The 27,048-nt window shown below is 34.8% G+C and overlaps 3 protein-coding genes across 4 annotated transcripts in view; 1 reads left to right on the forward strand and 2 right to left on the reverse strand.

Annotated features, from left to right (window-relative positions):
• Positions 1 to 265: 265 nt before the first annotated feature.
• On the reverse strand, positions 266 to 3,389 carry mRpS31 (mitochondrial ribosomal protein S31). Its single transcript, XM_053756461.2, has 6 exons — positions 3,255 to 3,389; positions 2,896 to 3,170; positions 2,315 to 2,438; positions 1,731 to 1,928; positions 1,024 to 1,244; positions 266 to 640 (listed from the first exon to the last, which is right to left on the reverse strand). Exons 1-6 carry the CDS (start codon positions 3,263 to 3,265, stop codon positions 372 to 374), a joined length of 1,098 nt encoding a protein of 365 aa, XP_053612436.1. The 5' UTR covers positions 3,266 to 3,389; the 3' UTR covers positions 266 to 371.
• A 595-nt stretch (positions 3,390 to 3,984) lies between these two features.
• On the reverse strand, positions 3,985 to 10,489 carry LOC128678808 (uncharacterized). Of its 2 annotated transcripts, none has more exons than XM_053760643.2 (5): positions 10,241 to 10,489; positions 9,462 to 9,833; positions 9,070 to 9,126; positions 6,710 to 6,831; positions 3,985 to 6,333 (listed from the first exon to the last, which is right to left on the reverse strand). In XM_053760643.2, exons 2-5 carry the CDS (start codon positions 9,817 to 9,819, stop codon positions 6,070 to 6,072), a joined length of 801 nt encoding a protein of 266 aa, XP_053616618.1. In that variant the 5' UTR covers positions 9,820 to 9,833; positions 10,241 to 10,489; the 3' UTR covers positions 3,985 to 6,069. The 2 variants fall into 2 exon arrangements, with proteins under 2 accessions (XP_053616618.1, XP_053616609.1); XM_053760634.1 differs by having other exon boundaries at positions 9,936 to 10,488.
• An 11,084-nt stretch (positions 10,490 to 21,573) lies between these two features.
• Positions 21,574 to 27,048, forward strand: part of egr (eiger) — a 33,365-nt gene continuing 27,890 nt past the window's right edge. Inside the window, exon 1 of the mRNA XM_053757781.2 lies at positions 21,574 to 22,214. Coding sequence (XP_053613756.1) covers positions 21,846 to 22,214 — 369 coding nt within the window. The 5' untranslated portion in view covers positions 21,574 to 21,845. The remainder of the gene's footprint in view (positions 22,215 to 27,048) is intronic.

Here is a 27,048-nt window from a genome sequence, read left to right on the forward strand (position 1 = left end):
GCATTCATATCAGCAGGTAGACAGGACACTTGGTCATATCTTTCATTTCACTCACATTAAAAAGAGAAATGCGTACTAGAAATACACGAGAAGAAACGGGATCAAACGCAAATCTTGTGTTTCTCGTTGTGTGCCTAGTTTTATAACGTAGTCTGTCGATGAGCCGGGAAGTTGTATGAAAATATTCTATCACATTTGGCTATGCTAGCATTACCTACCTTTAGTTTTCTTCGTACTTGTATCAGCCTGAGAAAATACCATTAAATGTAGTTTGCAATAATGTTTATTTATACACATTGAGGTTGCACTTATTAATTTTATAACAAAAAATACCTAAGAGTTATCTGTACCTAATAAAATTTTAAACTGCTTTACTTTGACGCTTCACTGCTCTGTGGTTTGGTCCCCATGTCCCACGCACCCACTTCTTTCAAAATATCCTTTTTGGACTCAAAATACTCTTTGTACCACATTATATGGTCTTTCTTCTCTTGGACCGTGTAGAAAGCATTCTTGGAGAGGCCGACACACACCAGCTCCATGAAATGTCTGATAGGCCCTTTCTTGGGGCACCAACCCTCAAGATGGGAATCTAGGAAGATGTGTTCTGTGAATGGGACGTTTTGTTCTTCTTCTATGCCTGTAACAATGCCGTTAATATAACATTATGATTTCAATTTGAAGATATAAATGTTAAAATATCTTTTATGAATTCATACAAAGTTGTACATAAATAGTAAACTAGTTTATTCCCATAGAACACGGTACAAACACATAACATGCTTGGTACATTTTATAAGGAGTGTGGTCCAACCTAGAATACAAACTCTTCATATTCCCTCTCGTTGATATCGTATAAGGTAACTAAGGGGCCGGTCGTAAAATCGCAACCAAATCATCAACATAAAGGACCTGGGATTTGTGTCGTCACAACCGCGAATGACATGGGGACATGGTTAGGAATGTTCAACCCTTCAAGGAGGAGCCCTTTCGTTTATTTTAGCTGTAGTTAGTTTATATTACCTTGTTCATTGTTGATGGGGAACTTCCAGACCTTTCCTTGCTCAGTCCACAGGATCATCTTCTCGAAGTAGTTGGCTGGAGGCTGCGATGTGGCCAGCGTGAGTTCTCGCTGCTTCAGTTGATCCCATACTTCCAACTTGGTTCCATAGTTACCCTCGTTAGCCTTGAAGATCCCCAGAGGTTCCCCACTAAATATATTGATCATTGTTGCTTGTGGTAAACTGGAAATACAAAAAAAGATATACTTAATGATTAACGATAACATACAATAAGACAAAGGCTCATCTATAGCTATTTGATTTATTATCAGCTGGCACTATTGAGGCTTGGATGAGAACTATATAATTTATTATGTTCATAAAATACTATTTTGTTATCTATACAATTATTATAAAGAGGTAAGCGTTTGTGAGTTGGTATGTTTGAGGCGGTAATCTCCGAAACTATCGACCAATTTCAAAAATTCTTTTACCATTAGAAAGGCACATTATCCAAGATTGCTATAGGCTATATTTTAACTCAAAATTCCCACCAGAGTGAAGCCCCGGGCGACCTCTAGTTTTATGTCTATTCAAAAATTTAAATGAGAAAGTAACTTCCATGGCCGTTTTGGTTGAAAATGTCGGAATTGATAAACTTGAGAATAAATTATGAATAAGACATTTAAGGAGATTTTTATCAAACATAGTGAAGACTTGAAAATTTACCTTTTACTTGGTTTCGGCCTTTCCCTGGTTGGCAGTTGCCGCTCCTTGCGTTGAGTGAAACGAGTCCTGGATGCTTCATCTCGGTTCTTGTTCACCAGCCGTTTTACTTGTTGGCCCCTGTCCATTCTAGATTCCGTCTTGAGATGGTCATCCTCACTTTCCTTTGTGCGATCCACTTTCATCCCAATTAAGAGGTCACTGAAAGTATGAGTTTGAAATTAAATTCTTCATTTGGATATGATAAATCACTTATTGACATAAAAAAACACTTTTAGCTAATAACTTACTGCCAACTTTTTATGCACTACAGACTATTAATGGTAAAATCTGGTATCAAATAAACAAAATGTTGTGGAGAATTAAAACCATAAAATATACTTGTGAGCATTATAAATTCCCATGCGAAAAATTATTTTTCTGGGATGAAAGGTACCCTATGTCCGCCATACTTCAAACTACATGTATGGAAAATTTCAAGAAGATTATTCCAGTAAATAGAGTGTGAAGAGGTAACAAACCTACTTTCCCATTTATAATATTATTAAGTATTAAATATAGTAAAATAAAATACATTATGTACTTACCTCAAAGAGGTAGAATTTTGGTTGATTTTACCAAGCACTTTGGACAATAATTCTGCTTCAGTCTGTTTGACATCTCCACCTATGGCCTGAGCCACCTCGCTGGCAGCTTTGGTAATATCTTCCTCTGAAAAAAAAATTAATTGATATTTTCTGATAATCCAGAGCATAATATTGTAACTAGTCAATGTGCTAATATTAATAAATAATCTTCTCAGTAGGCATTATGTTCAAATAAATCAAATATCAGTTAAAAACTATACATTCTAAAGTTAAACATTAAACCATGGAAGTAAATTCCTAAAAAGTCTACTTTAATTTATACAATTGGCCTACCCAACTTTGCTTGAGTAAAACCATAATAAATTATCATGAATCACACTAAGCATTGGTTTTTAAGTTTATCACATCATACCTACAGACATTTTGAAAATATGTAAAGACTATAAAATAAAAAAAACATGGTGAGATTGTTTACATAGTGTTTTCTTCCAATATATAATGTTTGTACTTATTGTTTTATTAACACTTTATTAAAGTAGTATTATTGAGTAGAGATATTTTTTTTCCAGTATAAAACTAACCAATTTTCTGTGTTTTAACTTCAATTTCATCCGACTTCTGTTTCCTCCTCCTCGGTATGCTCGGGGCGGTTACAAACTTTTCACTGTACTCATTATCAGAAACTTTGGGTTGGGCCATCATCAATTTCAACAACTCTTGAATTTTTTCTGTACTGTCTTCTTGCTTCTTGGGCCCATCTTGCGTTTTCTTATTTATTTGTGGCAATTTTTCTTCACCATCTGATTTATCGGAGAAATACCTGGCAATTAACCTAAAGTCTCGTCTTACTCGGATTCTGAAAATAAGTTCATTTTTTAATTAGATACTTAATCACAGAAGTGAAGATTTTTAGCATTTTCACACTATTTGAGAATAATACCTGCTTAACATTGTTTTTTGAGTAATGAAGAGTTTAATCAAAATTTTAAACGAGAAAAATTTGAGGTTATGTGTGTATTTTTTTTCTCAGAGGATTTTTTTAATGACAATGACAATAATGAGAGTGACAGTGACCGACAACGGCACGGAATGACAGCACCTCTATATTTTTTTACTCTTTGGTTAAAACGTGTAAAACCTCAAAACTATTTACGGAAGTTTGACTTGAACGCTGTTGGGGGAATCCCGCCCGAATCTATGACATGATTAAAAAAGATAAAATTTGCCTTTTATTGTTAGGTATCATACATAATCTTAATTGTTTACATTTATCTAATTTTACTAATATGAAATTATTGCACGTATGCAAAGAACAGAAAACAAATTGTTTTCTGTAATCAAAGATTCTTTATAGATTTTGAATCCTACATGAGATCACAAATAGTCAAATAATTTCGCAGTTCTTGAGCGTGTTTCGAGATAGTGAGTAGATGACGACATTTAAGGAGTAGATTGAACATCAGTATTGGCCATACACCGGCTTTACACTATGGACGAACACAGTTCGTCCATAGTGTAAAGCCGATATATCGACCTGAATGAAAGCACAATGCGTAAACTACGTATGAGATTTTATTACCGCAAGGAAAAACCAGCGATGTACGGCAAAACTGTAAAGTTTGGCGAACACATCAAAAAACTTAGGGCCTGAATGAATAAAAACCGTGAGATATAAATGGCACCGTTTAATAAGGCACTAGAATGTTATCACTACAATCTTATAACTATATACAACACATGTAAACTGTGGAAATTAAATCTAAGACATTAATGGAAACAGAATTTTATGATAATGATCATAATTCAATATTTCCGTTCTTACAAAAATGAATTTCAAAAATTGACTAGAAATCTTAACATCATTAGTAATCACTTACTAAGAAAAAAGTAACTACATATTTTCAAATAGCAATTTTTGATTTACATTAAATTAATGCAGAATTTTTTAATATCAACCGATATACAAATTACAGAATTATAATAGTATACTTATATTGCGATTAATGCTATTATGTAGCTGTCTGTTTAACTTACAATGGAAAAGTACAATTATATCTTCATTTTAAAGTATCTTATGTAATAATAATAATTAACTTGAAACAATAAAAGATTGCGGTTTGTCCTACAATACTTATTATGAACTTTAGGAAAAACATTAGATACAGCCAACATGGCGATGTTGAACAAGCGACCCAAATTTATTGCAAACTCATCGCTATTACCGCCGCATAGAGATCCATGCAGGGTCACTTGACGTGCGGTTGACTGTACAGTGAAAAAAACAAAATTGTATGTAAACAAATGAATAATAATTTTGTTTGAATCCAGTAGTGTTAAATGTTTTCCCTAATGTATTTATTATTATTTATACAAGTATTGCATCATACTATACCTCTCCGTTTAGTAAGTAATGTATTAGCTAAAATGTGATCTTTTAATATTGCTCTGCTATTGCAAATGGTTTTGATATTAACAAATTTTAATAAACAAATTAAATTAGAATGAACTTCTAGGATCTAGAATCTTTTTAGTTCCATTTTCTAATTATCAGCATAGATTTAATTCCTCGTGAAGATGGCTTACATTAAAGAATTAAATTCTATGGAATATATTGTTATAAAAAAATGTTTTTTTCAACTAAACTTGAACTTTCAGAGATTATCGATCAAAAAACAAATAGATAAACTACAAATTATGCGCAACAAGCACTTAAAAGTACATACTAAGGACGATTGCCGATTGTAGAATAAGATTATTTTAATTATTAAGATAATGTAATCAAGAAAACTTGGTGTGATGCTATTAATATTGTTTCACTATCATTAATCGCAGAAATAATGTTTTTTAAATTATTTATTGCCATAAACCGGCTTATTCTTACGTCTTACTTTGTGGCCTTATATCTAGGTTTAAATGAACCTCTAGTGAAAATTCCTTTATAGATACATCGAATCTTGAATTAGCATTCAATATTTCCCATAAAATCTAAGAACTTGATCAGGGGTCAAGTTAAAACTACTCTATTCTAATGATGTTAAGGCAGTGCATTGAGTCCAGTGAATAACTTGAGTCCAGTGGCGCCATCACTTAAGTTTTTAATTAAAAACCAAATTTCACTGTTATTTCGTATGTTCTAGATGTGTTGCTGTACTCATTGCACTGCTTTTAGCAAAGACCTCTCTTAATGAACACTATCCTTCTCGTCTTGTGCTTTACAAAACACTCTAATATAACTTCTTATAAATCTATTATATGTCTGACTTTGTCTTCAGTCCTGTCCAACTACACACTTTACTATTTCTTTCTTATTCAAAGTTTTGTTTTTAAGTACAAAACAACCTTAACATTTAACTTATAAAATATGGAAGACGTTACTTATTGCATTGCCAACATTAAGACAGATTCTTCAATTTGTAACAACTTTTTGAGCACGGATTAGGTGAAATCACCCAGTAATTCAATACTTGTGGAAAGTTCCACAGGACTAAACATAATGAGCAAAAATTCTGAGATAATGAGTATATATCCTTCTTTTTAACATTTTTTTCGTTGTAATTGTCTTTGTTTTTTTATTTATTTAAAACAAGTTTAATGGCGTCCGCCGAGTATCACATTTTACACACACATTGTTAGCGCATAAAACGAATATATACTGTCTTTATCACACATTTTAAAGCTAAAATAAAAAATCAAAACTTGGCTACGCAGTTTGTTTCACCAAAAAAAAATTCCATCTTACGTATAACTAAGGCGTGCTATGATGCAATTTTGATGAAGCCGAAGTACGAATACCCCGGTCTGAGCCAAACAGTTCTATCGTGTTCTCTTTGGGACAGATTGACTATATCGCCCTGGTAGAGTCTCGCCACAGTTTGTGTGGAGCAGGAGATCTGCGAGCGCGCGAGCGGGCGCGCGCTGGAGTCGTTGGCGGTGGAGCACGAGGCGAGCTGACGCGGCGCCGCGTCCGGCTGACGCGCGAACATTAAGTAACAGCACGGGTCTTGGCTTAAGTACACTATCTGGAAGCGAAATTTAAAATGTAAGGCTTCCTGACAAAGTAATAACTTCCTGACATTATTGTAGGTGATATATTATGATGCGTAAAACGTTTAATTCGGGATTGTTGCGCGCGCTGTCTGCGTGTTTTGTTTATCATTCTGTTACTATTTAAAAAATCCTGACAATTCTAAATTTGTTTTTTGTGACAATTCTGTTTCCCTAACAGGGGAGCTTTAATTCCTGTCACCTGAACACCCTATTTATATCAGCTTTTTTTTTGTGGTTAATTTCTATTATCGGTATATTAAAGAGAGAAACATCAGTACTGCTGGCATTTCGGAACGATCACTACTAATAAGAAATAACACACAGGCGAATAAAAAAAATGCAACTTACTTGAGCGTATATCATGTAGAGCCCGCTCTCCTTGATGATCACCTTGTTGTTGTCTAGTTCTATCTTCTCGTGGCTTTTCGGAGACGACACCTTCACGTCGCGCACCCACGGTCCGATTATGGCTGGAACAAGATATTTTTATGAAATACATTTTTATTAAATACATAGTTGAATATTTTTTGGACATTTCAAGCGTTTTATTAACAACCCTCCATCGTCGGCGAGTTTCGTTGTTGAATTTTTTTTAATAGCTTTCCTGTACCACCGCTGGACAAAAGTCTCCCCACTTTCCTTCCATGTATCCCTATCTCTGGTTTTTTCCATCCATCTATTAAGTCCATCTATCCATTAATGCCTTGGATTAATACAGTCCATCTATTGTCAAAATCCCTATCATATATATATATTTATTTATCATATTTATCAACTTGAAATGTGTTACTTGAGATAAGACTCGACTTGGTGAAAATTTCACTAAAGAAAATTTTAAAGCTGGTTAAATTCTGTGTGAAATAATGAAAGAGATGTACTACATAATATATGTAGGTATATATGTAGTTGGTAAATTACATTTAACACCACCATGTCTCGGAAGAAATAACTAACAAGCTTCAAACAATTAAGGGACAATTAAGTGCCCAGTCTAGAATTGCATGCGTCTTCAGTTACTTAATCAATTCAAAAATAGACGTTACGACCAAGCATTGTATTGTATATGAATAGAATGTTGTAATTTAGCCTAATATTTGCTCGACTATACGCGATATAGTTACTTAGGGGAACTCCCTAATGTTCAGGTAATTTGTACTTATTGCTGTCATTAAAGATAAATGTAAATCTATTGTAAATTTTTAGCTGGATATAATTATTTTATTTTATATCATTGATGAGAATAATTATCTGGTTCCTATAATTGTTCAATTGTTTTTATTATCTCTAGGATTTTATTATCTTAAGGGTTAAAAATATATGTACAGGTTTTTATAATGAGCACAGTAATTGTAAATACTCATTACATAAATCGTTTCTCCAAGAAATAATCCATTAGGTAAGAGGTATATGTGCCAATGGTGATTAGTAATGTGATATTTACCCAATAAGTATTACTTTGTAGTATAATATTACCTAGATTCGATATAAAGGACGTAATAATTTATTTTTTATAATTTAGTCCTATTTACCTTACATTTTAATTCTTGTAAGAAAATAAATAAATATGCTAAACATGTGAATTTATAATATTTTTTCAATGCATATTAAGTATATAGCTAAACATTGTAGTCTTTTTAAATAATTGAATCCTTACATATTATAAAAAATATTCCTCTACCGCGTCTGTCTGTTTGCGATAAACTCAAAAACTACTGCACGGATTTTCATGAGGTTTAGGGTTATAATTTATTATGTTTTTACGCGAGCGAAGCCGGGACGGGCCGTTAGTAACAAATAAATAAATTAGTTTAGAATGGAAAAATAGGTTTTTAGTAGCAAGGATGACTAAAATACCTAGTTAAAAATGCGACAGCGAATATTTAATGCTGAGAGAATCTGAGTGAGTAATTCTTATATGCAAAAGAGATTTGTGTAGTAAACATAGGTAATAGGGTAGGCATAGGACAAATTATAAATGCCTAGATGATAGTGGCAGTCCTTGGGAACATGAAGTAAGTGTGGTTATCAACATAATTAAATATTTATCTTTTGTGAGATAGCCTACTAAGTTCGTTTTTTTATATATCACGTGTTCTTGTAATGTTTTATTACTTTGATTGTTTTCATTGAACACACAGAGAAATTAATATTTGATACAAAAAAAATTATATTTCAAATTTTTACAAAATGGTAGGTAAGCGATAAACAAGATAAACATGAGATATAAATAGAATGTGAAGTAGGTATCGTTTTAGCAATATTAATTATTAAGTAAACACAAGATAGGTAGTGTTAATGAAGAGAAAGGCAAAAACATTAAGCTGTGCTAGTGGCCCGTCCGGGCTTCTCTTGGGTAAAACCATAATTACTCCTAAACCTTCCTCAGGAACTGTGTGACTCCTGAGAAAAGTCAATCAAGATTGAAACAGTATAAAAATCCATTGTGAAGGATTGGAGTTTATCGTGTACATACAGACAGATGTGACACGAGTAGTTACTTCTATTTATAATCTGTAAAAGTGTGAAAGTGTATTTATTTGTCTTTCTTTTATGTCAAAATGGAGCATTGGGTTGAGGTGGTTTTAGTTGTGGAGAGCTGGTGACTAGTACTTTTTGTCATGGACAAGGTAGTTCGATAGCTTGTTAGTTGATATGTCTAACACAATTATTAAATCAACATATGTAATAATATTCTTATAAATACTCACATTGAGTTCCCAAGTTGAGTTCCATATGGGCACCGTTGAAATGAGTCACAAACATATCTGAAAATATACATTAGAGATTATGATGGAGTTTTTACTCATTTAAATTATACTTGCTAAAAAATATTCTGAAGTATAACTAAGAACTTTTATAAGGTTTATGGGTCTATAAAAATTTACATATAAGCTTCTATCTTGCTGTTGTTTCCAAGTCTTTACCTGCTATACTCATAAATATTATTTCAGAAAGGATAATGCAAGGATTCCTTCATTATTACTTATTAGATAGTCATACAATTAGCACTTGGGTTGCAAACACCTCTTCTGGTGCTGATCGTTTAAGTCCTGCTCTAAGTAATCATCAAAATTAAGTAAAATAAAATGAAATATCTTACCATTTGGTAACATAGTGGTGTTGTATACTGGCTTGGACAGTGCTGGTGAGTTGGGTACAGCAGGATGGTCTTCAGGTGAACTGGAGAATATGCTATGTGGGCTGGCCATTTGAGCTTCAGCGCTGCTGGAAGCCAAACTTGGAGGCATTCCTTGCTGATTATTTTTGATGTTTTCCATTTTCATCAGCAGGAAATCCACTTGCTTTTGCAACAAACTCATATTCACACAGTGGTAATAAGCTAGGGATATGCTCATTATTACACTCAGAGTGCTTATAGTTATAACAACTATTAAACCACACTTCAATCTCTTAGAATGTAATTGCACCGGAATTTTTGTATTAATTTCTACATCCATCGCCGCGCTTTTACCTGTAATTTAAAAATAACACGCGTCAAATAAATCTGGTATTTAGAATTTCGCGCCATAAACTTTACACAACGAAGTTGCTTGTCAACAAATAATAAACTTACCTAAACCGGGCCGGGGACCGTCAATAGCTTTACTATTTAAATACACAGTATTCACAAAAACTTTGCCTGTTTGTCCAGGCTCCAATGGGGTATCTTCTCCAATCCTTACTTGGTTTGTTATTCCATTCATAATCCTTGAGTGCTTATTTAAAATAAAGAATGCTAAACTATAGATTGTTACTCCACTTAGACAAAATTTTAGTTTATTAGTCCAATACCATCACAAAATTAATTATTAACAATATACAAACACATCGCCCGAATTCGCCAATAGTAATTACATTTATTTACGTTGTTATCATTACCTATCAAACAAATTATCAACTCGATTAATAAATTCCACGAGTAGCTTGGTCAACCAACCATCAAGCCCGCCAACTGTCACGATCACAAAAAATAAAAACAAAGGAAGACGAAGGAAACAAAACCGGACTTGCAAATAACAGGAACGGAACGATGCCAAGTGTTTCAAGGAATTTCGACTCAGAAACAAAACGCGATTGTCTCAAGACGATGTGGTTACTTAGCTCCTCGTCGGACGGTCGACGAGTACATACTGAAGGGTTTATACTTGTAACGGTAATAAAATAATCTCTCATTTAGTATGTATGGCAGTTAAATTTTTGCATTGATGAGCAAATAATTATAAATCCTCAAATCTTGATAATTATTATTAAGACATATCTACGTTAATCATTTTAACTTTACCTAGGTGTAGGAAATATTACGTAAGGCCTAAGTCACTGAATTGGGATTTTTCATATACTTCAACAAGTAGGTTAACAATTAAAATTAAATTTAACTCTATGTAGTGTAGGTACCTACCTACCTACTTAAAACTTTTACACTAGGTACCTAATAGACACACTAATCGAAATATAAAAGTTTCACAGAAAAGAGCTGCTAAATGTCCCGATTTTGGCGGGATGTCCGATTTTTGACTACAGATTTTTACTGTTTCGCTTTTTTTGGATTCGCAGTCAAGCAAAAAAAAAAAAACACGACATCGGCATACTTTTGCAGGCGTAGGTACCTACATAATTGATATTTAATATCAATTAAGTTTGTGTTTTGTTAAAATATGAAAAATCTATTATACTACGTAGGTATATTAATTTTGGTTTTTTGATTATAGTCCTGCGTTTGACAAAAGAATGCCGCTTTTTATTAGGTTTCAAAATCCCGTTTTCCTCAAAAATAATCTGGCTTAGAATAGAAGACTTTACCTTCAAAAGTTTAATATTCATATTGGTAGGCAGGTAACAGGTATGTAGGTAGGTACCCATCTACCTACTGTAAAGAAAAATAAAATACCATGATTTCGAATGCGCCTATTCGGCTGCAGGTATAAATAAATTCAAAAGAAAAGTCAAGGACACTTCCCAAAACCTGAGCGATACTATATTTACCTACCTCCCGTAGTAAATTAGAGTAGGTAGTCAGATAAACAACAAAAGATTATTTTGTAGAATAACAAAGGAGCTTTAGTTACAAACGAAGGTTTATGCTGATTGCCAGATTAATGAATTGGGTTAAATAGCTAAAGTATCTACCTATAGGTTTACCTCAGAATCCAGGAGATACGGCAATAAATAAATAATACAAACTGTATAAGTAAGTATTCTCTGGAGTAAAACTCTACTTTTGTGTTGAACTATGTTAAGAAATTGTAAACCAACACTGTTAATCATAAATAAAAATTTAAAACTAAATGTAACTTTATATACTTGTCATTAATGTGTTTTGTTTTTTTGGAAAATGACTTGTAGTCCTTTTGGTGGGCGGTATGTTGTAACTAAATTTGTCCTATAGCCTAAAATATGCACACAGTTATAGCGATACTCATACGTAAATTTAAACTACGATCTTTATTCATACAAGTCAGCCGCAATACAAACTTGCACATAACCACTTAACTATTCTTAAATATTCCCGGTCAGCGCATTTGAACCCTAACTCCATCACCAGGTATATTATAATTAACCAATAAAGGCTGACATAATTATTACTTAGTAACACTTTGGCCATATTTAAATTACTTAATTAGGTACCCAATAGTTAAGCACATCTAGTAGAAATCTGGTCCCCAAAGGTGTTAAAAAATTCGCGGACCAAGGGCAAGTTACCACCTAGGAAACTCAAACTGGTACGGCTGGCCTTTTACGAGTGTAGTGTTTTGTTTTGATAGTGATCTCCAAATCAACATCTAGTATTTTCAAGGCCACCCTTTGTTTATTTAGGACATCTAAATGTGTGTCATCAATAACCTACGACCTTTGATGACACTTACTTTATAAGAAAGGAATGATACAGCGCGTCATATGCGGTAAAGAAATTTGAGCATAATGACTCATTAAACATCACGCGTATCGCTTGTTTTGGAATACAATTACACAATTAACATACCGAGTCCATAAAAAACGTGTAAAAAGGAAACTCAAATTACTAATTACAGCTTGCAGCACATACGATGTTTTAATTCTATGTAGGAATAATGTGACCAGAGGGCAAAAACAATTGAAAATTACAGACACCACGTTACCCCTAAAACCTCTATACTTACTATGGATACTGGAAGTATTCTATAATAAATATAAATCCACATAATAATCTGTGCTGTGGAGAAATCTTGCGCATAGCATGTAAAAAAATGACCCGTCATTGAGCAGCCTGATTGAATGTCTTGCTTGATGCTTATTACTACTTACAACCATACCTAAATTGGAAAGTCCTTATCCACTAAGGACAAAAATCTAACGCCAATTTCTACGAAATTCGTCGTGTACATTTTGCGTAATTGAGAAACAATCCTGCTTACTCACATTCACATCCAAACATTTACACACAGTAAAGTACTTACCTAAACATTTATATTTTTCCTAAAGAAGTGTTTTTTCTAACATTTGTTTCAGATTTTATTCAATTCGCCTAATGGCATCTGGCACCAACTGCCACGTGGCTGTGCTTTCCTCGGGAATTTCGGGATTCTGAACAACTTATCTTCTTCAAGAATGTGGTGTTTATCATACAAAACAACAAAATATTTTTTTCAAATCGAACAGCGTTACACTAGTTTCCCGCAAATTCCCGCATCTGCACCAACAAACATTCAAGTATACCTACATAAGTAAGTACTTTTTGTTAGATTTATCTAATTCATATGTTGGTTACTGTAGCATATGGAAATCTGGATAAGCCTGCGTCATTACTTTGACACATCGCCTTGTATGGAGCCGGTTTGGATGTTGTTCTAACCTTATTGTTTAAACTAAACGCAGATGAGGGTAAAACTAATACTACAAATTGAATGACGCATTATGTTTTTATTTAACGTGTGAATAATTGGTTGACTTTAAAACTACCTAGGCAAATTTTGCACCTGCATTAATTTTCTTGGGAAAATGGCTTATGTGACTGCATATGCGTGCATTCGATGCATATCTGTACACCTGGCTTTAATTTTGCACATCTATACAATCTAGGAAGTGGTCTGTGGTGCTATGCTATTAAATCTTTGCAGGCTTGCACGGCAAAGTAAAACAAATTACAGAGTCATTCATAGTGCGATTCGCGAGAAAAAAGTTCAATGAACTTTATTTTGCAAACACATTTTGTTTTATGAATCACAGTTCTATTTTTTTAATAGCACGAGAATTTACTAAGAAAGTAAATGTAATTATAATATTATCACACGGAAATTATTTAGGCACTTAATTTTTAGATAGGACCTGAAACAAACTATGTATGGTCGAGTGGGTGGCGTAAGTGTGAACAACAATAACATAAGTTATTATTAGGACAACGCAATCTTAACTTTTAGATAAAAAAAAATATCATGGTAAATTTGGCACATTTCCGCAAACACATTTTGTATTATGTAACAGCGGATTCAGCGTCTTTCTTCTGTTTATATTAATTTCAATGCACTTGCAGTTATTGATTCAGGTAATAAGAGCTGATATCGAGACTTTGTTTACTATAAAATATTTTCTACTTTCGCTTTATCCAGGCCACCTTGCGGCGAAATTCGAGAATTCCATTTTTTGGGGTCGGAATGCTGAGGTAATGCTGAGTGCTGATACTCGTATGTGGCCGACATATCTACATGTCTGCTCCACCGGTCCTTGTAGTAGGTATCCTTGTTTCTTACGATTTACCCTTTATATCTTTCCATTCGGAAGTCATCCAGAGTGTAGTGTGCTCGAGGTTGGATTGTTTCTTTTACGAGAAATACCAAAATAAAATACTGATATTAGAATTAACTGAATCTAATCCATTATATATTCAATATCGAACTAGCCGGTCCAGCGGATCGAAACAAATGGACTTGTACTTTCGCATTTCATTGCAATTACAGGCCCGCCCGTCCCAACTTCGCTCGGGTAAAAATATAATAAATTATACACCTTCGTCAGGAATCACTATTGCTAAAAACCGCATGAACTATCGCGAACAGACAGACATACAGAAAGACGCGGCAGATGTTCTTTGTTTTAAAATATAAGGACGTATGTTGTGGACTAATGGAATTGGAAATTCACATTAAAAATCCAAGATGGCATATATAAAAACAACCTGTATACTTAGGCAGTGGGGATCTCAAGATCTAGTATTTTACAGCAGATCCAGCTGTCACTGCAGAGTCACAGAGAGAGCAGAGTCACTGATTGAGTTTGAGTCATACTCATGTGATTAGTGTACTGTCCCTAAGTAAATGGTGTGAGCGGTTGACAAAATTCATATCATTTAATTTAAGCATATTTATTAGAACAAACCAGGTTTTTTGCTGAAGTTATACTAACGATTAGTGACTGCTTTTGAACAAATTATTTTTCTATCAAGTAATTAGGTAAACTTTTGTCCTGCGGGTTTGTTACCAATGTGACAATATTTTCATGTGTCTTTATTAAGATTCCGCTAAGATTTCACGAGCGGCCGCCATTCTTAGGCCTCCTTTAACGACATTCACGGAAGGTAATGGATGTCTTTTTTACGGCGGGAATCACACACCACTAATACCTTAATTTTATTGGAACATTCACTACATCGTTCCAGTGAAGCGTGATGCATGACCCTCGGCTCCTACGCTCAATGGCTGCGAAAGAAACCAGGTAAACGGTCAGATGAACGATCCTTCCAGGTAGGAAGATATCGTGAGGAACCCACATCTTTATTGGACGATTTAACAGCTGGTAAATACCTAGTGAAATTCTAATGAAATTGGACAGTTATTTGTTACAGTTGTTTGGTTTAGTTTGTTAGGGGTTCTTCGAGAAGGGTGATATGAGTCCTAGGTTACGAAATTAGGTAAGTTATGTACCTACTTAGAAGCTTATGAAAGTCAGCAGTCTGGATCAGCGATGGGTCATAACTCCTATCTTAATAATGTTGCCTATTACAAGGTTGCGACTGTTGTTTTGCGCATCCAAATGTTTATTTTTTTTTGCACTTATTGTTTTACCGTACCATCGTTTCCCGTCGTACGACCACGTGTGCCGCATTACACATCTACCGATGAGTAGAATTTGCGATTTGACACCAGTTTACGTTGGCACGATCACGCATACTGTGTCATCGTGATGGCGATGAAAGGCAGTCGCTCGCATGACAAAACATTACTGTTGTTGAACACAACAGCGTACTACTGTGGTAAGTGAGACGCGGTCAAGCCACTTTCTAAATGGTCACTCACGGGATGGGTGACCAAAAATATATTAAGTACCCTACCCCAAGTTAACCCAATTGCTTGTCAGAATATGTATCGGTGCGATGCGGTGATACCTGTAAGCGTACCTATTTTATTTATAGAGGAATATTACAAACGCACGCAATCGCTAAAAATTCTTCCTTGAACCGTGCGCCCAGTTTACAAACAATCTGCCAATGATGGGAATCGATATAGGTTACGATTGAATTATGAAAGCGAGTAGGTATTGTGGGCTTCGGTGCCGGGCAGTCTGCCTCTAGAATGTTTAGCATTGGGGAAGTAAACAGCGCGCCTCGATGTATCTTCTGAATACTCGTAACTTTATCAATGCCAATGAATTCTCAGAAGTATTGGCAAGCAGAGATGGGCTTTCACCCTGTAATTTCCCAGTTTCCTCGCAAAAAGTCTGGCGTTAACCTATCTGTTTGATGGGTGTGTAGGGACCCGACTAGGTACCTACCTATTTGAGAAGAATCTGGAAAAATACTGGGCGCAAAAACATTTATGTTGCCAGTTTGTTGTTTCTTAGAAACTCTATTGTATTAGGTAGGTAATAAAATTCGGCCGAGCCAAAGTTCACCTGTATATTTCAGATCGGGTAACAACATAGGTACTTATAGGTAATTTAGAATTATGTAAGCGAAACTGAAGTATTGGAAGTATTATATAATCTGTGACAGAAGTGACGTAGTAGACATGTTATTTGGTCATCGCCTGGCAGAAGCCCTCTGAACCTAAGCCATAGAATTAGTAGGTACCTACTCCGTACCTACTAATTCCATGACCTTAGCTCACCCACTCAATGTCATTGAATTTTCTATTTGTTTTAGTAAGTGTGTGAGCAATAGATATTTACCTCAATAACATACACTCGCTTACTAAAGTAGCCGTAATACACCGTGCCTACTTCGGCATGTACATAGGTAGTAAATTTTTGGCCTAATTAGGTAATTAGGCCAAAAATTGACTACCTATGTACATAAGATACTTACCCAAGTATCTTAAAAAATGCGTATTTCATCATGAGAATTTAAAAATAGTTTAATCTCTATCACCTCAGAGGGGTATGTCAGTAAATGATAGGGATAAGGGCAAAAGTGAATTAATTACTTTGATAATAAACCTTCAAAGTCACATTCACTCAATTCATTGCTATGTAGTTTTCACAGGAGTTTCGGTTCAAAATCAAAATCAAATCATTTATTCAAATTAGGCCTTCACAGGCACTTTTTCACGTCATATTCTAAATTAAATGATGTTTACCAAAGCTACAAACTACTAGCATTTCGGAACGACCACTGCTGAGAAGAAATGCCCCTATTATGCCAGAAGGGCTTACCATTTTTTAAATATAAATTTATGTATATTGTTTTATCAGTAATATAACAATGTAAGTACACTATAAAGTACATGGTCAAAAGGTATACTGAAACATATTATGATTGTGATCAAGATGAAATTGGTTGGTGATGCTCGGTTGATTATTTATGTGTTTTTCCTAAACATCTAATTTTACAAGCTTTTATTTAACTATATCTATCTGTTACTGCTTTAAATAAATATAAAATATCGCGTTTTTTATTCCTTACCGGGTTAACATGCAATGCAACTACTACCTACTTATGTCCCTACGTGAGATCTTGCAACTCAATTTTGAATATTCAATCGAATGAGCTGAAATTTTGTAAACATGTTTACTTTGGATGATAATGCATTTTTTCATTATAATAAGCATGACCTGATGGTACACCTTGGAACGGATCCAGACGTGGGAACTCCTCAACGGTTTTCACCACGGACCGGACATAATTTTGGTCACACATTTAATGCAATAAGATCTCTTTGACAATGATAAAAGCTTGTGTCAAAAATGGCATTTTCTTAAAAAAAATATTATTTCAGACTCCCATACCCATATAAAGGCAAACTGTCTGTCACGCTTTCAGGGCTAAACCGCTGTTTTAGATATTTAGATGTGTACCTACTTATAGAAAAGACGACATATTTTATTCTATGTGAACTAAAATTAGTTTCGTTGAGTGACTAGCTAACGAAACCTAAACAAACTGAGACCTATGTTATGTACAATCTTATTGTACAATGTATGTATTTATACCGTTTGACGTTATGACCGCTATCACTCGTTAGTGTTACCCATTTATAAAGTAAAGTGCTAACTTAAATGGGATAAAATTAGTCATTTACTACAAACATTTAGCGTGGTTTGTCTCTAGTTTCATTTTGATTTATTTATTAAGTATTTGGGACTTCGCTCGTGGCAATTTCGGTAACTTAGGTATATACTACTTAGAGATGAACTTCTTTTGGGAAATATTATAATTGCATCCACGGCAGCTCTTTTGTTGTAATTTTCCCATTATTGAAGTTAATGGGAAAATTACAACAAAAGATATGGCTTTCATAATAATAAAAATAATAATTTCTTATCCGAATCTCATATAGATCTACTTAAATGGAACTCAGTCCAAATGCATTTTATACAAACCAATATCCGTCTTAGTTTTCCAACACTTCAGCCGTATTAGTTAGATGAGATTAAAGGTACAATAAAGTCCAATATCGAATCGGGCGTACAATTGAGCAATACAACTTCTTTTAACTGGTCTCCAGATGGACATAGATATCAGTTAGTGTCTTCCGTGCTAGAAAACCAATGAAGCGGGGACGAGATGGGTTTACGCCCAGTGCTTTCGTAGTTTCTTCCAAAATAGTCCAACGCAAACCCATCAGGATGATGGGTTTGCGTCTTACTTTTTGGAAAGAAACTGGGCAAATACTTAACGTAAACCCATCTACGAGCTCGGAGCTTGCGTCAGGTATCCTGGGAAATTAGAATAAGAGAATTACGAGCACCTAGAATAGAATGACCTAAATGCAAATTTCAGTCAAAGAAATATAGATACATTAATACTTCGTTTCCTACGAAATAACCCTTTTTTAACCAATCGACGTGTCCCACTGCATCCTTATCCATTGGATCCGTGGAAAAATATCTTACGAAAAAAATGCGATAGGTAAAAGTTTTAATTATTTTTTCGTTCGGGTAAATCACGTCAAATCATTACTATTACACTATTTCTTATGATTTTGGAAATTCTACCGCGAAGGGTGTGAAAGAGGTGAAAACCTTTTATAAGAAAGTTCTACACTGTTGCAGTTAGTGACTTGAAAATTTGGATTTTAGTTGTTTACAAAAATACGTGTTTCAGATTTTTCTGAAATTTAAAATTAACCCTCAAGCCCTTCAAAAGGGAGAGAAATATGTATGGGACTTAATACAATTTTCTAACTCTTCATCTTTTTTGAAGTGAAAATAACTTGAAATGTTAGGAAGAGGAAGAAGAAGAAAATATAAATAAATATATTAGGACAAATCACACAGATTGAGCTAGCCCCAAAGTAAGTTTGAGACTTGTGTTATGGGATACTAACTCAACGATACTATATTTTATAACAAATACTATATAGATAAACATCCAAGACCCGAGACAATCAGAAAAAGATCATTTTCCATCATGACCCGACCGGGGATCGAACCCGGGACCTCTCGGCTCAGTGGCAAGAACTTTGCCACTGCGCCACTGAGGTCGTCAAATAATATAATAATGCACTATCAATTTTTATGGGGAATGGAATAATGTTGAAGTGAAAATTTATTATATAAACTTCATTATTTTTGACGAGTGAATCCATAAAATGTATATGTTTGTGATTAATAAAAAAAGGGACGTAAAACGTCGTGGAAAATAAAACGGCACGCGTTGTAAAAAGCGGGATTGGGAGACAGCGTGAAATGGGCGAGGCAAGTAGTGGGAAACGGGGCGGGAATTGTGAAAAACGTGATGGGACAATATGTACAAAACGGTACGAGATCCCTCTAAGGAACGAAGCGAGAAGCGGGATTGAACAAGTTGCGAGACGAGACATGGAAATTGAACTAAAAATGAGAAAAAATACAAATTTTAATCACATATGTTTAAGTCTTACAGAATAGAATGACTGAGATTTTACTATGAAACTCACGCGGGTGAAGCCACGGGCAGAAGCTAGTGAATTTATATTGTTATTACACCAATTAATTATAGCGATGATAGCGGGTGATAAATTCGATTCCTTAACCGATAAAAAATTGAACTACTTACAACATAAATACATCAGGCAATCAGACGGGCTAGGTTTTAAGCAGTTTATGACTTGTCCAGATAAAAAAAATATTAAAGACTAGCTAATGTCCGCGACTTCGTTCGCGTGGCCGAACAATTTTTGGTAAGGAATCAAAATTATTAGGGAAATTTAACTGTACAGATAAAGTGTAATATACCTATACAGAAGATGCCCATCAGACTGAAAAACGTTTCCCGCCCCGTTTCCCACTAAAAATTAGGCGATAGCGCCTAATTTTGTTTTTATGTAAATATATTCAACGTACAGGATTTTTTTTTCTGTTTTATTATATGTATTGATAAATATACCTAAATATATTTAAGGGGCTCCCATACATCAAAAGTTATTATTTTGGAATTATTTATAGCTAATCGGAATCTGAATTTTTACGGGATAAAAGGTATCACATGTCTTTCTCGCTACTTCAAACTACATGTACAAAGTATCAAAATATTGGTTTAGCGTGAAGAGGTAACAAATAAATAAATAAACTACTTTCGCATTTATTTTATTAGTATTATGACGGTAACGGAACCCTTGGTACACTAGCCCGACACGCACATGGCCGGTTTTATTTAATTTTAAATTTTGAAGTTCCAAATACAAAATAGATTTAACCCACATTACGGAGAGCAACATCATTCGTTATGATTTATATTTAACCTATTTTTAAAAATGTCACAGTACTCCACACTGAAGAGTATTTTAAAATTTCTCATCATAGTTTATGTTGACATCCAAAATAATCTTGGATTGAAGAGGTTTAGAGAAGAAGAGATGAATAAACTTGATGCACCTAATTATCTTACAAAAGTAGGACCGTGAAAACGCTAAGATCAGAGAGAGAATTCCATGCTGTAAAACGATGGCAAGTCGTGCTAAGGTAATTATCCAAAAAAAGGCGCAAATCCTTTTCTAGGTTGGATTTGTGCCGGGCTTTTTGGGAAGAAAATGGGAAAATACTGAGCTTACCTAAAGTAATCTAGGAGTAACTCCCCGATTATCACTACATATCCACAATAATAACCTTAAGATTACAAAGCTTATATTCAAGGACTGCCAGAAATAATTGTATTTGTATAAATACAATTATTTCTGGCAGATTCGATAGGATAAAAACATTTGCACGTCTTTTTTGTTACCATTTTATGGTATGTTTACCGGGTTTGCAAGCAGCCGGCCCATGTTTTGGCACAGTCGGTCACGTCATAGTTCGTTCGTGTTCTTACGGTAAATATCTCGTAAATCTTTTAATTATATAGATCCGGGTTTATTTCTGAGTGTACAGCTCTCAACTCTCAAACGCGTTTGTGGATACTTAGAATGCAAATTTGGGACCTGTCTAAATTATATTGGTTTCATGTTTAATTTCTTTGGTCATGGGCGAGTGACTATGACATAGTGAGGGTCATATGTAAGAGTCATAAATACAGGAAAATTAAACTTGACTAATGTGAAATACGTTTACTTACGTTGAACGTAAAACATAATAATATTTCAATATGTATTTAATGAGAGAGAGCAATCAAAATTATGAGTTGGGTAGCCAAGTAATTTTTTATTGAGATAAAGATATCCACAATAACATCGGATCAAAAGATGGAACTGGTCACTTACAAAAAGCTCTCCTAAATTATCTAAACTGCCATCAACTAAATTACAGTAGTCGGAAGGCCGATTAATCGTCCCGATTGCATTCCTTGATAGCTCTGGATTATACGAGAGCGGGAATGCGGCGGGCACTGCGCAGTCCGAGCCCGAGATCCAAAGTTTGCTCTATCTACATCGGCGCACGCGCAGACTCGCTCGCCAAGCGCCGCACTCGCCTCTAGACCGCCCTGCTAACTACGCGTGTGCCGAACTCCCAAATACAACTCCGCACGTGGACCTCTCGCTATCTCTTTCTCGGCCAACCCCTCGACCCGGTCTTCCGCGAACACGGATAATGTATCGATAACGGCTAATTGATCGTTACAACTACCGTATCGGGTGACATCGCGAGTGAGTGCCGGTCTGTGATGGCTGAAAAACACGCACTAATACCCGACCCCGTCGCCATGTATACGCAGACGGACGCGATGAAGGAGATTAAGGACATGTCCAAGAATTTAGTGAGCGGTGACTTCGAAAGACAATACAAAACCAGCATGGCAGAAAAGAGCAGACGGAGAAATGCTTGCTTGGTTTCTCTGGCGGTGTCCGTCGGGATTCTGGCCGTTTTTCTGATAGTGGTAACAGTGGTCAGGGAAGTGCAGATAGCGCGGCTGCGGCAGGAGCTGGACCAAGTCAAAGACAACATGGTGGCGATGTCGGTCAACCTGAGAGCCTTGAGCAACAAGATAAACAGTAACAGACTGTTCAACGATTTCGAAAGTTTCGAAGACACGGTAAGTAATTTTACCTATTTTATATTACAAGTCAAGAAATGAAATCGCTTAAACCAAAATAATTTGTACCAAAGGGTAATAGTTGGTTAAATAGTAATAAAATACATACCTATGTCGAGTTTAGAATCGTATAAATAACGTTAAATATTGTTATTCAAGAATCAGTATTCTAGTGAGCAAACTACGTGTTGTAAAGATCTTACATAATTATCTAACTAGCTACTGATGCGGTATGTAGATATAGATAAGGCACAGGCTGAGAAGCTCGGCCAAGGTCTGTTGACATACTCGCGTCTGTTATTACAGCCAATAGCTCGAACGAGGAATTAAGTGGCATGGAAACTGCTTTAATAGATATTAAAGAATTCGTCCTTCATGTATCAGGTCGGGTCTCAATAACAGTTTATCAAAGTGCAAACATTTCTTTGAAACGTTTCTGAGTGTGTACAATTCCCAATGCCCTTTGCTTAATGGACTGTGGAGGTAGCGAGTAAACAAAAGATAAGTTAATTGATGAAAGCAAACATAAATGTAATGATAATTTAGATTCTCTTCAAGAAAACAATGAAGATAATATTCTAGTTTAAATATTCGGAGAGATATAAGGTTTGTTGAAAAAATGGTGTGGTATGGTCGCAGTTGCAGGCTAACAGGTTTCGTTCGCACACAAAACCAGTTATATGAAATGTAAACAAAAAACGATACCTACTCGGAACATACGGCCTTTGGTTGCGCAATGTCTTTAGAATTCTAATGCAATAATTGTACAGATAGTGCTAAATCAGTCATGTGAATGTGATAAAATACCTTGATTTGAAAATTTTTCGATTCGTAGATTTCAATAAAACACACAAACATACCATAACTTACTAAGTGAATGACTAAATTCTTATAATATTAAGCTGTAACCACCTCATATGAAGTTAAACAAACCATAAAAAATATAATGGGCATCGTTAATAGTTAATGCATGGGCACTTAATCCTTTGGAAATATGTATTAGAAACGTTAATGGAATTCAAGAAGCTGCTAACTATTTTTAGATTAGAATATAAGTAGTCACGTCTCCATTTAAAATATCTATGTTCATTATTTTCGATGATGTTATTTTATACGTTTCATCAGGTGTAAGTTGTAAGGTAACCTTTGTATGACCCATATTAATATGTAAATGAACATTGTCTGCATTAGTTGTAGTTGTAATACCAACTGCTGACATGTTTTTGTGTCTCGTATGAGATTAGTAATAAATAAATAAATAAATATATTAGGACAAATCACACAGATTGAGCTAGCCCCAAAGTAAGTTCGAGACTTGTGTTATGGGATACTAACTCAACGATACTATATTTTATAACAAATACATATATAGATAAACATCCAAGACCCGGGCCAATCAGAAAAAGATCATTTTCCATCATGACCCGACCGGGGATCGAACCCGGGCCTCTCGGTTCAGTGGCAAGAACCTTACCACTGCGCCACCGAGGTGTCAATAATCAAATTAGTGTCTCGTATGATGTATAATGTTTACTCTTGCATTGTACTTTCAATTTGAGACTGTGGGACAGAAAGAAAATGAAAGGAATAAGCAAAATGTATTTTTAGAATAAAATAAATAAAAATGGGAATAGGTCATGTAGATGTTATGATGATTGCTACGATAGAATATTCAAAATCAATTTCAGTACGACGTTGGCTACCTATATACCTAACGGAAATCTTCGTGATCTTGGTTGGTATTTATTTACACTGGCGCGGAACGGTCTCCGATAGACGTCAGTAGGTGGTCACACATAAAATTGAACAAATATAGATTCCTGACAAGTTTACAAACACTCGTAGGGCTTGGATTGATGCCAGTTTTGACTTCTAAAAGATGTGCGTAATGCGCGTTCCCTATACCGTCTCGAGAGTCACGGAATTTTTACGTACCTATCGATTCTGGGGCCCGATTATCATGCAATAGAAATTCATTGAATAAATTTTCTTAAAAACTCTTAATTAGTATAGTTTCGATATTCACTGAAAATTACATCTAATCGAACGCATCGTACAAACGAACTTTTTCGATTGTGAATTTGAAAATCTACAAAAAAGAAGTAAATTATTGAATACTAGCATACCTACATACTTACGAGTATTTCCTCGATGAACAAAATTGATGAAATGAATTTCGATTGCATGAGAATCGCGTCCCTGGTCTATCAATACAAGAATACAATTGAATATATAATACTTTACAATACAGGAATATATTCAATACACACGCAAATAAAAAGTCTAGTCATATTTAACAGTTTTAATTCTATTTTAGTTTAAATTTCATTTCTTAAACGATAAATTGCTTACTTACATTGGGAATTAACTGAGCTCGTCGTTCTCTCCCTCCCTCTCAGAATTTATAGAATTCCAATATTATCAGATAAATTGAACGGTTGTATGGAATGGTTAGTTGTTTATCTTGAAGTTAAACATTTTTTATTAAGTAGGTATCTACTGTAATAAGTTATTTAATTATCTATTTAGGTATACTATCCTATTTCTGCATTTCTGCTATTAGATCAGCAGGCCTACCATCAACTTTTACGGAAAGAATCAAATGCAGCGCAGATGAATTAAGGCATTATTGAAATGAATCGCGTTAGTATTCAAAATTAACTCGACTCGGTATGAATTTGCGATGCACATCAGTTTGGTTCCTAGGCTGGATCGCATTAAGAGATGATAGTAAGCCCCCAGTACAGCACATAACGTAATTTCGTTTTGTAGTGTTCCATCTCACTCAAACCTCATGCATTACACTTTATTTTGTCCCTTGTCACGAAATTCGTGTTGTCCCTAACGTAAACTTTTGATAGATATATAGTAGAAAGATAAATTAACTCTTTATAGCAATATGGCTATAAAGAGTTCATAGGATGAAGTTGAACAGGAATCATAAGTTATAGTAGGTATCACTACATAGTATTGAAAACAAAGTCTCTTCCCGCTGTCTGTCCCTATGGTAATTAAAACTACGCAACGGATTTTGATGCGGGTTTTTAAAATAGATAGTGTGATTCCTGAGGAAGGTGTTGGTGTTTTTTTATTTCATCATTCATTCATTTTATTTCATATTTTTGTAAAATTGACCTGAAAAAGTGCCTGTGAAAGTGTAATTTCTAAATAAATGATTTAAAATTTGAATTTCAATTTCATAAATGAGCGCAAAGGCGGAATTATCGGACATGCAGTTTCTACCAGCCAAATTTTGAAAAAGTATTATTTCATCATCTAATAATAATTTCTATCCCACAGAACATAGTAATATTGACGTAAAGGCACTTAGGAATTGGGACTAAATGGTTTCCCTGAAACGTTTAAATTTAATCGGTAATCTTTTGTTCGTCTTAAATTATGCTCTTCTGGTTTTCCCTAGGCTCCTAAGTTCAAGAGCAGGATATAACGAATTTATCGCTTTTTAAGAATAGCCATAGTTTACTAGGTACTCGCGCGGTTTTAACCCCCGACGACAGATGGAGGGGAGTTGTAAGTTTAACGTGTCTGTGTATATGTATGTCTGTCCATGGCATCGTAGGCTGAATCTCTAGTTTTTTTTTTGTCTGAAAGAGTGTTCTTAACTATAGTGCGTCCAGCCGCTTGGAAATCGTCAGCTCTTTTCTAGCAGGTGGGATGACGCCTGAGAAATTTTTGAGGGGATCTTAAATTTTTAATTTACTTTTATGTTAGACATCATTTGAATTATTCAGGGTTACTTTTATGCTATCTATTCTATTTATGTTGTAATAAAAAAATATGTGTTTTGAATTCCTTCACTAAGTATAGCACTTACAAATGCATGATTCACATAACAAATGACGTCAGTACGTGAAACAGAGTAACAATTAAAATGGCCGCTGACCCCAAGATTTCCTGATGACCCAGCCCACGCTCAATAAACTGTCCCATTCAACTCACAACAAAGCTGTTTAGTTTAATCCATGACTAACACGTGTGACTAAACTAAGTAGTTAAATGGACAAAAGCGAAAAATATTTTATTATGCTTTATACAATAACGCAGATAAAAGTTAAGTGTCTTATGATGGAATACTATCCGTAAAACATTTCGAAAAACGTGCTCCATTTTCGCAGGTTTAGAGAGAGAAAAACCGAATATAGGGAATATGCAGAGACGAGAGAAATATGTAGATATTTAATAACACTCCGTGTATATAGAGGAATAAATAATGAATAGGGAAATGCAATCTCATAACAAACTACCATATGCATAAATCACAATAGCTAATTACAGTGGCGCCACCATGGCTTCAAACGGCAAAATGTCTCATCAGATCGATACTTACTAAAATAATCTTAATTGATGCACATGCTATAATTATAATTGGCAAATATGCGCCGCAGTCTATGAATAGTACATAGACTAATTGTGATTATTGTGAAGTGCGATTTGTCCCAGTCAGTATTTTCAATCAACGTTAATAAAGGCGGTATAGTTGTGTTGTTAGTTTGTTCCACACAGCACTCAGTTGGTAATAGTAATATATTAAATTACTACAGTATCATAATCTTACACGGAGGACGGGTCTAGCTATGCCTCGGGGCGAATTCCCAAAATAATTTCTACAGGTATTTATTTTCATTGAAATCTGTCCACAAAGTCGGTAGTGAGCGACCGACCGAAAACCTGTCTTATTAATAAAAATCGCTTACTCCAAACGTAATTCGACTTTACCTTAGGACTTGTTAATCAATACACACATAGACATTGGCTTTGCGTGGCCATGTGAGATAAAATGTGTGCCTATATATACACCTAAGTGTTGTGTCTA

This window comes from Plodia interpunctella, chromosome 2, assembly GCF_027563975.2.
Source record: "Plodia interpunctella isolate USDA-ARS_2022_Savannah chromosome 2, ilPloInte3.2, whole genome shotgun sequence".
In the NCBI taxonomy this organism is placed as follows: Eukaryota; Metazoa; Arthropoda; class Insecta; order Lepidoptera; family Pyralidae; genus Plodia; species Plodia interpunctella.

Excerpts from the sequence above, each read along its gene's own strand:
- mRpS31 (XM_053756461.2), bottom strand. Across the intron at positions 2,439-2,895 it reads AGTTAAAACACAGAAAATTG|AGGAAGATATTACCAAAGCT; the intron begins GTTAGTTTTATA and ends TTTTTTTTTCAG. Across the intron at positions 1,929-2,314 it reads CAAAATTCTACCTCTTTGAG|TGACCTCTTAATTGGGATGA; the intron begins GTAAGTACATAA and ends TCATACTTTCAG.
- LOC128678808 (XM_053760634.1), bottom strand. The coding sequence starts at position 10,065 with ATGAATGGAATAACAAACCAAGTAAGGATTGGAGAAGATACCCCATTG. Across the intron at positions 6,832-9,069 it reads ACTCAACTTGGGAACTCAAT|CCATAATCGGACCGTGGGTG; the intron begins GTGAGTATTTAT and ends ATCTTGTTCCAG. Across the intron at positions 6,334-6,709 it reads TCTACATGATATACGCTCAA|ATAGTGTACTTAAGCCAAGA; the intron begins GTAAGTTGCATT and ends TTTCGCTTCCAG.